Raw genomic sequence first — 15,899 nt, 5'->3', positions numbered from 1 at the left:
CTCCCCCTGACCAGACGACACACCCCTTCTCGTGCCCATTAAAGCTCAACGAAGCGCTCATGAAAACACTTTTAATTGCCTTTTAATTGTTTTTGCAAAATGTGATTTCACAGGCATAACGGCACTCGGCACACACACATTTGGCCTAATTACATTTTCAGCCTTTTGTACATTGGCTATCATCTCTGCAAAAGTGGGCGTGTTGGCCGCCCGCCCGCCCCCCCTCCACGGTATATCGAAGCACGCGAGCGCACATTTTGTCATTTAATGGACCACTGGGCGCATGATTTGATTGGGCCAGTGACACAGTTTGAGTTACATTTGGCTACGAATTTGCAGTTGAATATTTTGATTAGCGCCCCAGGCGACAACGGCAACAATAAACATCACATCAGACAACTAAGAAGAACCAATAATTAATGCTTCGTTAGGCAATTCGAATGGAATTGAGATTGCTTTTTGTCTAAACTTCAAGTTCAAGGGCGGAACTCAGTCTCAACTCAAGCTGGCATATTATGACTTGTACCGCTCCGATGGGTCTTGGGTAGCTTTATTGCTTTCCCATCTGATGTAATCCGAGGTGGTAGCAGGTGTGCTCGACAGCTATCCAAATTTGTGTTATAAATCTACTTTCCGTGTAACAGTGTATAAATAAGAAGTTCCATCTTATAATTTACTTAAACATATAAATATGTAGTCTATAAGTATTATTAATTTTAATATTAATTGATATTCGTATGATTATTATTAATATTATTATTATTATGATGATTATATTAAGAGGAAATAAACAAGACTGTCTAGATTCAAAGTATCTTCCACTTTGAGGTAATGCGAAAGCTTTTCCGAAGTGAAGATAGACTTGATTATATCATAAATATCTGAAATATCTTATATTCCAAATGTTTAGTCTCTTGCCCTTATAGTTTCTGAGATCGTTTTAGTCATACAAACGATCTGCCGGACAAACGGGCGTGGCCCAAGTTCGAATGAAGTAAATCAAGAATATTATATGAATAAAATATTCTAGCCTTATTTAAAGTCTGCTAAAATTGATGGAAATTTAACGCGAAGCTCCTTTAGTAAAGATTTATTGTCAAAGATTGTATTATAACTTAGCTGGGAATACCAGAGAGATATTTTCTTTCTGCTTCTTGAAAATGGAAAATGTATTTCGTTGCGGCTTTAATTTAACTAACAGTTCATGGCGCTTATCTGTCCATCAGCTGCATGGCCCGAAACATTTATCGATGCCATAACAAAACGCGACGGCGCATAATATAACAGATGATAGATACTATAATGAGTGCACAGAGCCACAGGAGGAGGCATGTCCGCATGTCCAGAGCCGGCTCATAAGTGTGTGCTGTGGGAGCTGGCGCAGTGCCTATACGCTATCGCGGATTTTGTATCTGAGTGTCTAATGTGAATGTATCTGCAGGCGAGCAGATGTTGTTGTAGCTGTTGTTGTTGCTGTTATTGTTGTTGCGACACAATCGCAATCAGTAGCCGTAGTTGGCACGAAGCCTCTCGTAATGCAATTATCCTAAATGCTCAACCAACTACTCAAAAAGTCATCGTTCAGATTTAACAAGAGCCAAGCAGCGGCAACAGCCAGCTGCACCACCGACACCGGTTTCAGATACAAAAGCCTCGTGCAATGCGGCCCGAACGAGATACGGACACGGACACGGACACGGACACGGATACGGCAATGGCACTGGGCTCAACCTCTGCCAATATGGTTACATGCCCCTATATATATATGTATATATATATATGTATATATATACATGGCTATGGCGGCGTTGTGTCAATGGCGAATACATATGTACAGCAGCTCCAGGGGCAGCGGGTCGCGGATCGCGGGCTGGTTTTTGTGGCATGGACATGGTCATGGGCACGGACACGGTTACGGGCACGCCTCTGCATGGCGGCAATTTGAAAACTCATTTACTTGCGGCATGTAAACAACTAATCTGTTAACACTCTCCACAAGGCGCGAACCTTACGGCACAGTGGGTACTGGTTAGTGGGTAGTGAGTACCCCTAATGGTGCACTCCCCCTGCACCCTACCCATCCGGCTATTGCGCTGGCAAACCGCGCTTGTAAATATTTCCCTTATTTGACGGCATAATCAAAAGTTTTTCTTTACTTTTTCGCTTTGCTTTTCTTTCGTGGCTTTTTCTTTTGCTAAAATGAAACCTGAATTTCGTATTCGGCCCGGATTTAGGGGTTAGCTGGGTTAGATTGGGTTGATTTCGCAGCAGAGACGCAGTCAGAGCCCCGAACCCGGCCGCGGCCACATAATATCAAACATTTTGCTACACTTATACAATATGTTAACATGACAGTGGGCGAAAAGTTGCGAAAAGTTGCCAAAAGTGATTAAAGCTTAAGATTTAACATTTCATAAGTTTGAGGATTAGTTTTATATTATTAATTATTATTATTTATTGTAGAATTTTGAGAGCTCTTACTTCTTATTAGAAATAACTACAGATAAAACTTTTTAAAATTTTAAAAATGTATTATATAGAATTTGGAGAGCTTCTACTTCTTTTTATAATTAACAAATTGATTTGTGAAGGAAACAACTTTCGTATTCTAGAAATTTAAAAGTAGACAATTTCTAAACTCAAGAATAATACAAATTTTATCTTAATTTGAGCTATTTGTTAGAGTGTTGCCGTAATTATTTGAAAGTTTTCCCTAACAAAAACTGTTTATCCGAATTAATTATTGATGTAAGCATTATAAACCAATTACACCTTGCGTTAAAGACAATATTTTGTTTAGTCTATCTCGAAAGCAAATAGTTTGACGCCTAAGTAAATAGATGTGTTACACTTCAATAGGGACTCACATTTATTAGCAATAGATTCGAACCACTGTGCAGCTGGGTGGTGGTGGTGCTGCTGCTGCTGCTGCTGTTCCCGTTGCTGCCGCTTTATTTGATTTCTTTATCAAAAATATCAACGAGCTGCTGCCTCACTCATCACCCTTACCCCAACCCCTGAGCGAGCTCCCTTGCAATTGCAACTGTATGTATTCATGCATGCCTGTGTGTGTGTGTGTGTGTGTATGTGTGCATGCATGTGTAGTAGGGCTTATATACATTTCATTTAAACGCAACCGGGGCTGACTACCACCGCAGCCGCAATGCCGCCGCGCGAGCGAGACAGTCAGACAGCCAGCTGCCTGCCCTGCCTGCATGTTAGAGCGAGACGACTAGCTACACACTGGCTGACAGAATCGGGCAGGCCACTCAGCGCAGTGCATGTTTAGTGCCCCAGGAACGCCTACCCAACAGCCTCTGCCCTGGTATGGTGGTGTTTCAGTATCCGTATCTGTTACAGTGTGCGTGTGTGTGTGGCAACTCGTTTCTGTAGCTGTATTTGTAGCTGTATCTGTATCTGGCAGCTGGCAGCAGTAGCTGCTAGCTGGTAGCTGCTGCTGCTGCTGCTGGCTCTGTTGCTGCCAGAGTATCTGTATCTGTGGCGCGTCATTGTTGTGCGTTGCCGTTGCCGTTGCCATCGTAACCAACGCCGTCGCCGTCGTCGTCGCCGTCGCCGTCGTCGTCCATCGCATAGTAGGCAGCTCAGTTACAAGACCATTATTTGACGTATTTTTTGTGCGCTCGGTTGTACGTTTGGTTGGCTCGCTCGCCTGGTTATATCCATAGCACGCCCCAGCTAGCTCTCAGTGCGAACGCAATCCGGATTTGGATCAGCAGCCGCCGCAGCCGCAGCCAGTTGCACATTCGTTGTTGTCGGTCGGGTATCGTGGGCATCAAGGATTCCCCAAAGCGTCGCGCGTGAACGATCCTCCCAATATGCCCAGCTAATCAGCTTAAAAAACGTGCTAAACAGATATATATATAATTATATATAAAAATATATATTTAGAGAAAGAGAGATCTAGTGACTGTGATCGTTATAAATAGATATATACAAATTGTGTGCGGTTTTAAATTGAGTGCTCGCTGCAAAATTGATTCGCTTTGGTTGGGAATAGTATGCGAATTAGTTCACAGTGGATTCAACGCATAAAATGGCCGTTGGACCGACGGAGGGCAAACAGCCGCCCTCAGAGACATTCTCGCCCACACACCATCAGATTATAGCACCCAGTCCGATATTGGCGGTGCCGACGCTCGCCTTCTCCGCCGCCCAGGTGGAGATCGTATGCAAGACATTGGAAGATTCGGGCGATATCGAGCGTCTGGCACGTTTCCTATGGAGTTTGCCGGTGGCATTGCCCAACATGCACGAGATACTCAACTGCGAGGCGGTGCTCCGGGCCCGGGCAGTTGTCGCCTATCATGTCGGTAACTTCAGGTAGGCGAGATGCTCCACACACACACACACACACACTCACACACAAATTGCCATTTAGCCAAACCGACTGGGGGACAAAATAACGTAAGCTCACGGCTCAAATAACAGCTCTGATTAACCTCGACTCGAGCTGGCCGGGAGACAGGGCCCAGGGGTTGGGTTAGAGCACATTTGGTTATTCGATAGTTTAAGCTTTGTCTGTCTGTGTGTGCGTTTGGACACGTAATAAGAGCACACAATGAGCTCCGTAAATTAATAAACAATGGCATTAATTTACTAATTAAAGAACTCATTTGTTGAGGCCAAACAAAACAGACATCGCAGACGGCAGCAGATTTTGATTAATAAAACACCGAGCGAACAATGGCAAACCGAAATCCTGATCTGATGAGGCCCTCACGATCCATATAGGAGTGTGCTTCGAGCTTCCTCTCCGCGGAAGGTTTTGCATAAATTCTCAAATTTCAAAACTACAACAAAAAATGGGCATTTAAATTTGCCGGAAACAGTTCATTGAAGCCATTTGAAAGCCTATCTTCCAGTTAAACCAACTTCAGATTAGCTCGAGAACCAAGAACTGCTTCGATCCTAGAGTTTCCCACACGAATGACCCATGTAAATTGCACATCTGTATTCAGATGTGTCTGCAATTAACGGCTCTGATTGACAAACTACTTTGGCTAGTCATAGATACACAAGTCTATAATGCAATATACTGTACTTGTCACAAGATCAGGTTATTAACAAGTGGACAAACACGTCTCTGCTCCACTCACCATCTTTGAGATATCATTAAACAAATACAACACACTACGGTTAAACGTTTCATTAGAGCCCGAGTCAAGTTTGATATATTGGTTATGACAGCTGACAAACTGACAGAGAACCGTTGAGTAATGTGCTTCAAGCATTTAACATGCATGTCTAAATGTTAACTGCAGCTTAAGCTGCGCTTTCAGAGTCGCCAAGAATATTCAAAGCGTTGGGAAATGCGTGCTAAGTGCTTTTTTTTTTTTAACACACACGAAATCTTTTAAAGCTTTACTTAACTAAAATAATATAGGCATAGGAAGTTTTAAAAGTTAATTTAAGCAGGCTCAGCTAGTTTTAATGTGCGCTTAAAACAAGTTTGGCATTTGACAAGTTAAAGTTTGTTGTTGCTTAAATTAAGTTGCGATATTTTCTGTAAGACTTTTCGGTTTCAATTGCGAAACTTAATTTGAATTTGACAAGAAGCTTGCGCTGAATCCTATTAATACATATACATATTTATTTAAATATAAATTATATATATAATCTATGATATATATCATATAATCTATGATATTATCGCGATAAGCCTCGGACTAGTTCAAAAACTTTCGCCCCAATCTGAATCCCTGATAGCCTCAGCTCATTTTGAATCTCTGCTTATCCTTATGGCATATATATGATATTATTCCATTGCATTTGGACTCAGTTCTGGGCACTATATAGACACATATATATAATGCGATCAATCTCCGTTTCTATATTCCACACGCTATCGATTGATTCATCTATAATCCAGATATAATCCAAAGCGAGCAAGTGATTTGATTGCTTGAAGCTGCATAAATAAATGACTTCCAATTAAAACAATTTGTTGAATTTAACTGTCAGCGACAGTCAATGAATGCTTATGAAATTGTTTCCAAATACATATAAAAAAAAATTATGCTGAGCTTGGGCTACAAGTCCATTAACCAAAGCACAGCAGGATATTTGACAGCCGGAATGGAAAATCCCAGGGTTGTTGCCGCCCTTAAGGGTTGCCAACACTTGACTGTTACCATATATATTTATATATATAGTTATATATAGATTATGTCTAATATTTTGTACTTTTTTTTGCACAGGGAACTATATGCAATAATAGAGAATCATAAATTTACAAAGGCGTCCTATGGCAAGCTGCAGGCCATGTGGCTGGAGGCGCACTACATTGAGGCTGAGAAGCTGCGCGGCCGCTCCCTGGGTGAGTCCAAATTGCACATCTATATATTATATATCTATATATATATATATGCCCTAACTGGTTGCAGGTCCCGTTGACAAATATCGCGTACGCAAAAAGTTTCCGCTGCCGCCGACCATTTGGGATGGTGAGCAGAAGACGCACTGTTTCAAGGAGCGCACGAGAAGTTTGCTGCGCGAATGGTACCTACAGGATCCCTATCCGAATCCAACCAAGAAACGCGAACTGGCCAAGGCCACCGGCCTGAATCCCACGCAAGTGGGCAATTGGTTCAAGAATCGACGTCAACGCGATCGCGCCGCTGCTGCCAAGAATCGGTAAGTTGTGTCAAATGCTTCACTGCATCATCATTAGGCATAGGCGAACCACCTAAGCACAGCTTCCAGTGTAATCCGAGCTGCCGCTGCTGCCGCTGCTGGCCATACGAAAGCGTAAACTGATATCTAGCCGCATCCAAGTGGAAGTGGATGCGGGAATCTCTCTCATACAGGAGCAGCAGCAGCAGCGGGTGCCCTGTGCTGTGGCGTTTGCGTGCCATTTCCATTTCATTGATCGGTGCCGATGTCGACGTAGTCGGCGGCGGCGACATCCATCGAAGCGTTCTCAATTTCTGCCGTTTGTTGCGGTCGTCGGTTTTGGCCACATTAAAATGACCGCCGACGATGACAACGCCAGCAGCTGCGGAGTTACAAAAAACAATGTAAGCGCAGCTCTTGCTTCGCTTAAGAGGGGCAACAACAGCTAAAAAAAAAAAAAAAAAACGAGCTGTATAGAAGAAGTAAAAAAAACTCGACCAATTCGCGCGAAGTTGAAATGAAGAAGATCTCCGCGTCGTCCACGGCCAAGTGAAAGATGGCAAGTTAAGTGGAATGACACGGCAGAAAGCCGTAAGCCCCAGCGACGATCTTCAAGTGCGCGCTGCTCCTGCAGATGCGCAAATATTTCAAGTTGCTTCTACCTGCTGTACAGCCAACCCCCTCCCCACTCCCCTTTGAACTCGCCACCCAGCCCCCTCCTCCCTTACCATCCGCCTGACAGACAAGCATATGGCTGCTGCCGACAACATTTTGGCATTCTTTAGAAAACTTGCAGGTTGAAGCCGCAGCCGTGTTTATTAAGTTAGGAGCTCGCCAGCTCGCACTGAATGAATCTGCACAAAGCGCCAAGAAGAAGAGGAAGGAAGACAGTCAGTCAGCCAGTCAGCCAGCCAGCCAGCCAGCCAGTCAGCCAGTCAGTCAGGCAAGCGCCTTTCGGAGCGGGTCATTAGTTAAAATGATGGCGATTATTTCGCCTTGTAAAGTTAGCAGCGGCAACGGATACACACGCCAGCGACCATTACAACTCCATCTGCGACTCCGACTCCGACTCCAACACAGCCTTCACCAGCGACTCCTAGTTTGAGCTCGAGTCGGATTTCGAGTTTTTGGGCTCTCGTGTAGTCATCGTGCTATTAGGCAGGCCAAAGAAGACAAAAAAAAAGCCGGCAGAGACAAGAACAACAAAAACAAGAAATAAATAACAATAAAAAATGATATAAGAAATATGAAATTAAAAGCCGTGCATACGCCAGACAGACAATCAGTCAGTCAATCAGTCAGTCAATCAGTCAGTCAGTCAGTCAGTCAGTCAGTCAGTCAGTCAGTCAGTCATCAGCATCCACATCGACAGCGCCGGCAATAATGATGAGCAACAGCTTTTGCGAGCGACTCAACTCAGACATTCTAACCGGAGCCCAGACAAAAGTATGTGAGAGAGAGGGCGAGGGCGAGAGAGAGCGAGGCAAGTGAGAGCGAGCGAGATGGAGCAAGTAACAGGCGCTGACTTTTCAAGCATCGAGTGCTGAAAAATTGTTAACATTTTTGCTACTGCACTTGAGCGCAGACTCTTTCAACGTAGTAGCCGGACGATATACACTTTATTTATGGAGTTTTCTTCATCTCGTTCTGCTTTTTTCTTCTTTGCTCCGAGTTGGTAAATCAATCAAACGAGCAACTAGACAGCAGAGGCATTAGAAAGGCGCACAGCTTCCGAAATTGAGTTATTAAGATATTAACTATGAAAATGTTAGCTACAGTTGAGCAACAAAATTTGGTCATGCTCTGTGGGCTAAAATACAAAAGTAAGGCATTACAAATTGGAAAGGGGGGGGGGGGGCACTTGCAAGAGGGGCTTAGCTTTAAGCCAGGTACTGGATAATATAATCGCTGGCAATCCCTTGCCTCATTCATATATTTCCCTAGTCACAGTTTAATACCATCTCAGATAGCTTAACTCAATTGTTCAGTATTTTCCTCCAAAATCACTTTGTTTCACTATATCACACGATTTTTGGTCTAATAGGAATGTTTTTAAGTATTTTCTAGCCTTGTAGAGGCTAGAAATATATTATTTTTATATTTTATCTCGACAGCATTTTGTAAAGCATAAAATAATACTCCTGTCAGCATCAGACTACAATATAGTATTGAACACTTGCCGTCCGATGGGCTAGGCAAGAATTGTCCCTCTTATTACTATATAGACTTCTTTAGACATTTTCATTTAAAATTTTAAGTTACCTTGAGCTTTTTTTTACTCTTTACTCTCTCTCTCTCTCTCCCTTAAATAGAAAAGATTAAAATTTCGACTGGCTTCATTCACAATAATTTATATATATACATAGATATTTAACTATTGAAATTATGAAAGTCTTTTGCCTAGGTTGAACTCATAAAATGGGCTACTAAACGAACTTAAATTAAGACGTTTTCTATTTTTTTAAAGAAATATAATTTAATTGATCTACTTACTGAAGCTAGCTTGAAGCAATATCTAGAGAAATCAAGCTTAGACGAATTTTAATTAAAACTTCGCGTAACTCAAATAAATGTTGAAATTAGATAATTGATGGGAGCAACTGTTAAGTTTTGGTTTGTTCATCTTCTGGCTAATTCAATTAGCAAGTCATAGACTTGGGTTCGTTCAATTATAAAGCACCACTTGATGGACGATCCAGACGAGGCAGCCGGGGCGGAGAGAAGCGGGGCGGGTAATTCAAAAAATCCACACAGATGATTTTATTGCGTGAATTACATAAACGAAATGCGAGTTCGTGATAGCCACTAAAGCCCCAACCCACACACAGATACACCCAAACACAAACACAAACACACACACACACACACACATGGCCAAATTAAGTAGGAGCCCACCAGAGTGGGCGGGTGTCAGTGAACAGACGAGGGGGGACAACAGCAATTTGTCAAGAGGCGACCAGAAATGAAATCAACGGCAATTGAAATGGGAATAAGATTTCCAGAGTGTGTAATAAAAATGAATGGGAATAACAACAGCAATAACAACAAATAAACACGCACAACAAATATGTTGTAAATGTCAATGATCAATCAAAATATTGAACACACACACTCGCACACACACACACGCACACACGTTTTGTGGCAATAGAAATTAACTGAACCTGCGGCTGGAACATAAAGAAATTGAAGGACGCCTCGGCTGGGAGCAGAGCTCAGATTGACCCTGTGAACTGGGCCCCAAAGCTCAAGAGGCTGTTCATCGATTTCCGAACAGCTCGAATTCTAACGAAAATATGTGGAATCTCCAGCCGGCCAGCCGGCCAGCGGGCCAGTCAGTCAGTCAGAAGCTGCAGCCATTGTCAATATCCAAATCCGAGTGCCCACTTGGCTGCGCGTTCGGACAGGCACACTCGAGCGCCATAAGTACCCATACCCATGCCCATGCCCATGCCCAGAGCCAGAGCCGGGCACAGAGTCGAAGCCAGAGTGAGATACTCGACGATGTTTGCACAGCGCAACTACCGTTTCGGTGGCTTGTGAGAAAAATATACACGAGATACAAGATACAAGATACAAGTTACAATGCATTTATAGCTGCCAAATGGCAGGAGGAGGAGGAGGAGGAGCAGGAAGAGGCCGGGCGGACCTGTCGAGCCTCGCCCACTTCAGCAGCGCATAGAAAGTGTATTAAAGAAATCAATCAGATATATAAAAAAGAATGAGCACAAAGTGTAAGAGTCATTCGAGAGTCGAACACCGGATGTGAATGTGATTGTGTACGAGTGTGTGTGTGTGTGTGTGTGTGTGTGTGTTGACAAGTGAAATGTGTAACGAGAAGCTGGCAAAGTAACTGTGCAAATAGCTGAAACTGGAACTGAGCAAAAGATAACAAAATATTCAAATTGTACAAATTTAAATCCTGTTTGTCAACAGATCGAAGCAAAAAAAAAAAAAAAAAAAAAAAAGAAAGGGACAAAATAAACGTTGATTGTGTTTAGCGCCGGGCACGCAAAATAAAAACCCACCCCATACCCCCCAAACCTCTCACCCCTAGCCCGGCCCAGCCCGGCACTCCATCTCCTCCCATTATTCGGTCCACTTAAGCGCTCGAACCCCTGGGATTTTCGGGCACTTCTCGGCTACTGCGACAACTGCGACTGCGACTGCGACTGCGACTGCTGTCTAAATATTTACACAATTTATAACTTTCAATTTGTATGACACAATTATCGAAATGCGTTCAATCTGAATTCATTTCGCTTCAATTTGCATTTGCTGCCAAAGAACTTCCGCACGATTGTAACTGAAACGCTAAAGAACTATTTAAATATGACACCTTGCACTTAGATAAATATTTTAAATCTTTAGAGAAATTACGTTAAACGCAGTTAATGCTGTATCGATTTTTTGAGTCAATAAATCGATTTGTCGATGTTATTGAAAACAAATTAAGAAAGAGTTGGTTAGGGCAAGCCTCTTCTATGCGATAGCTATAATATGAAAGTTACTTGATATATGTATATGTTCTATTCAAGAAGCTAAAGCTTAAAACATAGGAGAATTTGTCGAAAAGAGGGTATCGATATCGATTCTTATCGATTGCTTGGAAACGGGGCAAGCTATCGGTTATCGGATAGAAAATCGTACTGCAGGGCCTAAATTCAAGTTTCAAGCTCTTACACGTTCTGAGATAAATGTGTTCAGATGGACAGATATGACAAATCGCACTTGCTCAAAAGCGTTGTGCTTTATTCAGATTCGATTGCTTGTGTCAACAAAATAATCGATGTATCGATTTTATACTTTAATTCAACCGATAAAACGATAACAAAACGAACTTCGCCTGCAATCGATAAAGTGTTTAGATAAAAGTGCATTCAAAGTGTATCAATATTCGTTATTACGAAAACAGTTAACTGCCGCTTAAATTATTGGATACCCTATAAATCGTAGTCGGAAAATCAATTTTAATCCCAATCGATATTCATTTACATTCACAATTCAAAGCCGTATTTAATTTGAGAAAGAGTTATATACACCTCTTTCTTTTTTCCTCTTTTTTTTTTGGCTGAGTTTGGCCTATGATCAGATCATATTACCCGGCATTCTTGCAGCTGAATAAGTTTTCACAATCCCAATCCCGGAGCGACCAAATACGCATACACGAATCTTCTGACGTGAGCCGATTAAGGCATTTCAATGTCTCGGGCCTGGGCTCAGGTTACCAACCAGGGTAACCAGTGGAGGCTTATCTCTATCCCCCTCCCTCTCTCTCTCTCTCTCTCTCTTGCTCTCTCTCGCTCTGTCTCTCTCTCTCTGTGAATGTCACTCAGCCTGTGTTGTGTCCACGCGGGTAATTACATACGTGTCATTTCGGTTTCGGTTAGGTGCCACAGTATCAGATTCCCAGACAGGCAAACCCTTTGGCTCTCTCTCTCTCTGATCTCTGGAGTCAATTGTTTGGAAAATATATATAGATATATATATGATATTGCAGCGTAGCCAGCTCCAAGCCTTTTGTTTTTGGCTCAAGCCATGCGAAAACACGGCCTTGGAGCAGCAGCGCCCGTGCCAGAGCTCTCGACTGGATTACCGCAGGAGCAACAAGGTTCTGCCTTGGTCTGGCTCTGAGCTTCATTGAGGCGTAATCGCTACCGCTAAAGGCTACAATTTCACAACGGTTGGCGGCCATTTTCAGTGGTTTTGACCCACCGCAAACTGTTTCGGCTTTCCCATATAAACAATATTATAAAGATTGATAATCTAATGGGGCTATAATCGAACTCTCAGCAGCGGGTAGCTGCAGTCGTTTGATCTGTGCCATGTGTAATTCATCAGCGGAATGGCCAGAGTGTCAAGTGGTAAATGGTAATCCATCAAGTTGGCGCATTAGGCAACTAAACGATTCCATTTTCCAGCAGCAACAATCAGTAAAGGAAGGAAAAAAAAACCACAGCCAAAAGGTAGCCGCAGATACATTTCGCGGCTCCAGCCGAGTTGTGACTGCGACGGATTGCCCGGCATTGCCAAGGCATCATTAATCACACAACACGAGCCGCAAAAGGACAGAGGCTGTGGAGTCTGGAGCCTGGAGTCGGGGGCATTATTAATGCTGATGGGTCAACAAATTGCGGCAAGTTGAGCGAATCCTAACCGATAATTATGACAGTGCAGGCGTCATGCGGCGTGATGCAGATGATGATGTATATCAGGCCGAGCACCGAGCTGCGAACACCGCACTCTGATGACTCTATAAATATGCCGACATTGCCACCGTCTTCTAATCAAGACATCTCTTTGTGTGTGTGTGTGTCCATGGGGCACTCCTTTGTTTTGGCCACAGATAATTTGTCTTAAGCATGTGTGAAAGTTGCGTCCGATTTATGTGCCCGCTCCCTGTTGCCTGTTGCCAGCCGCCCCCTGCCGAGCCGAACGACAAATGAGCCGCCAAATGGGCGTGGCCAGAGTGCCCGCGGTGCAACATGCAACACGCTGTCCACATTCACTAATTAACACAACTTAACTTAAGAGGCGCTTTTCATTTAATAACTGGGAATATGAAAAACAAAAAACTCTCACAATTCACAATTTAAGGAAGCTTTTTTTTCGGATTACTTCAATTTGTTATGGATTCTCTTTGGCTAAATAAACGATTAGACGCTTTAATACTAGTTTTGGCATATTTGTATCTTTGGATAGACTTTATAATGGATCAATCATTAATATCAACTAGTTAACGTTCAAGCTGAAGCGTGAAAATGGAGGCGCTGATTTAGTGGAGCATAAGGGAAAATGCAAGCTTGACTAACTGATTTATTTACAGACTGATTTTTATGAAAATTTCAGTGCATAATCCCCCAGCTCTACCTCCTTAAATGAGTTCCCTGCAATTTCGAAGGAAATGAAAAATATTTATAATGTGCATCTACTTTAAACAGCCTTAAGCCTTACATTTCTCAAAATCGATATTTATCGATATTATGAACATGGGCAGACATATCGGAGAGAAATACAAACTCTTTCTGCGTATAATATACGAGAATCTGTAGTTCAAATCTTAAGCTAAACATACAGAGGAATATACAAATACACTTTGTGTAATCAGGGATGCTTCCCACTTCCACAAACAATGGTACACATATTCCTTGGGTTCGGGGTATACAGAAAGGCATATGCACACCTGGAGATTTCAACAGTCGAGGTTTACATACAATCTACATTTGTTTATCATATATTACTATAATACATTCGAAGATGTAATTGAAACGTCCATCTGTTTCTATGCCAAGTGGTTTCTCAGTTTTATAGATAGTTTGATAAAACTGCCAGCAACTTGGCAACATACGAAAATTATTCGAAAGTTAAACATTGAAGGAGTTCTTCCTCTAACAAGAACTGATCTAATTGAAGCCCATATTTAAGAATTATACAAATTAATATATATATATATCTAACAAAACACCGCTTTTGCACCTCATTACAGCATTCAGCACAACCAGAACAACTCGGGCATGGGCTGCCGCAGCCGTCGGGCGGATGGCGCCGCCTCGCCCACACCCTCGGACAGCTCCGATTCGGATATATCGCTGGGCACGCACTCGCCGGTGCCGAGCAGCCTGCAGCTGCAGCACAGTCCGGGCAGCATGTCGAACGGCGCCAACGAGGAGAGCCTCAGCGTGGACGATGACAAGCCGCGGGACTTGAGCAGCGCCCTGCCCTCGCCCACCCCGCCGCAGTTGCCGTCAGCCTATGGAGCTGCAGCCGGAGCAGGAGCTGGCGGGCTGCCGGCGGGCTGTTTGCCACCGTTCAAGCTGGATGCGGCCAGCAGCTTGTTCAATGCTGGCTGCTACCTGCAAAGCTTTAGCAACCTGAAGGAGATGTCCCAACAGTTTCCCATACAGCCGATTGTCATCAGACCGCATCCGCAGCTGCCGCAGCCGCTGGCGCTGAACGGCAGCGCAGGCGGTGCGCCGCATCTGCATCATCCGGCCTATGCGGCCGCCTACAGTGTCGAGTGCGGCGTGGTGGCGCCACCGCCGCCGCCGCCCAAGCTGCGCATCAATTCGCCGGAGAAGCTCAACTCGACGGCGGTGGCAGCCGCGGCGGCGGCCGTGGCCGCCTGCGCTGGAGCGGCACACGAGATCAGCAGCAGCGGCAACAATACGACCACGACCACGACGACGACGGGCTATCATCACAGCGCCCAGCTGCTGCTGCACAGGCCGTTCTCCACGTCGCCCGAGCTGAAGCATAGCGCGCCCGAGATTACATGATATCAGAGGGTTTGAGGCGTTGGCCTTGCCCCGAGGGTTTCTCTGCACAGTCCCTGTCCCTGGCCCAGCAGCTCCTGCTCCTGCTCCTGCTCCGAACGCTCCCACTTGCACTAAGGCCCAGCTAATCGAATTGTTTCAATTTTTAGTTTAAGTCAAATGCGTCGTTTAAGCCACATCTTCGGGCAGCTCGAGCGCCCGATAGCAATAACAGCCGCAACAATCGCAGCCAACTTCATGTCAGATCCTGCATCCTGTCACGGCCTGTTTCCTAACACATGCACAGTACATACATACATACATACATATATATATATATATATATATATATGCTGCAGCTAAGGAGATATCGACATATACTATATATATACTATATATATATATTAAACATCGTCGCACACTTTTCAAAGATAGTTATTTAAGATTTACGCATACGATAAAAATCAAATTGGGAAACTGAAAAGAAAAACAGCAACAACAAAATTAAGCAAAATCAACTGAAAATTTGAACAAGTTTTTCATTCTAATTTCTGTGTGTGTACGTACTTGTAAATAGAGTTTAAGTATGCAAATCATAGTGCTTACGTATACATTTAGAATGCAATAAAAACAACAACTAAAAAATAAAAAATACAAAAAAAAGAAATAAAACAAACGAAATGAAACAGTTAAGAATTTAAATCATTACCGAAAATATGAAATGCGCCTTTTTTTTATTCAAATGGGGGTTGGATTTTTCAGGTGGAAGCGAGAAGAAGGGTCTTTAAAAATATGAGCATATGTTGATGTTATTTAAGAATATTGCAAGAATGAAAAATTTAAATTCTATTTTTGACTGCAAATCAAAAAGAAGACTCTAAGCATACAAGATTAGCCTTGAAATATATTAAAGCTTAAAGTGAAATACAAGATTTGCATTTGTTTTTACGTCAAATAAAGATACATTTAAATTTATTCACCAAGGAAAGCAATGCCAAGCCTCAAATTTGCAAG

The 15,899-nt window shown here is 43.1% G+C and overlaps 1 protein-coding gene across 1 annotated transcript; it reads left to right on the top strand.

The window, feature by feature from the left end:
• Positions 1–3,486: 3,486 nt before the first annotated feature.
• On the top strand, positions 3,487–15,592 carry Optix (optix). The gene is made up of 4 exons (XM_032436302.2): positions 3,487–4,341; positions 6,219–6,337; positions 6,405–6,654; positions 14,120–15,592. The coding sequence occupies exons 1-4, from the start codon at positions 4,055–4,057 to the stop codon at positions 14,907–14,909; spliced, it is 1,446 nt and encodes a 481-aa protein (XP_032292193.1). The 5' UTR covers positions 3,487–4,054; the 3' UTR covers positions 14,910–15,592.
• Positions 15,593–15,899: the final 307 nt, after the last annotated feature.

This window comes from Drosophila virilis, chromosome 5, assembly GCF_030788295.1.
Source record: "Drosophila virilis strain 15010-1051.87 chromosome 5, Dvir_AGI_RSII-ME, whole genome shotgun sequence".
In the NCBI taxonomy this organism is placed as follows: Eukaryota; Metazoa; Arthropoda; class Insecta; order Diptera; family Drosophilidae; genus Drosophila; species Drosophila virilis.
The sequence above is the reverse complement of the archived record's forward strand: the minus strand, read 5'-3'. Positions and strand labels throughout refer to the sequence as shown.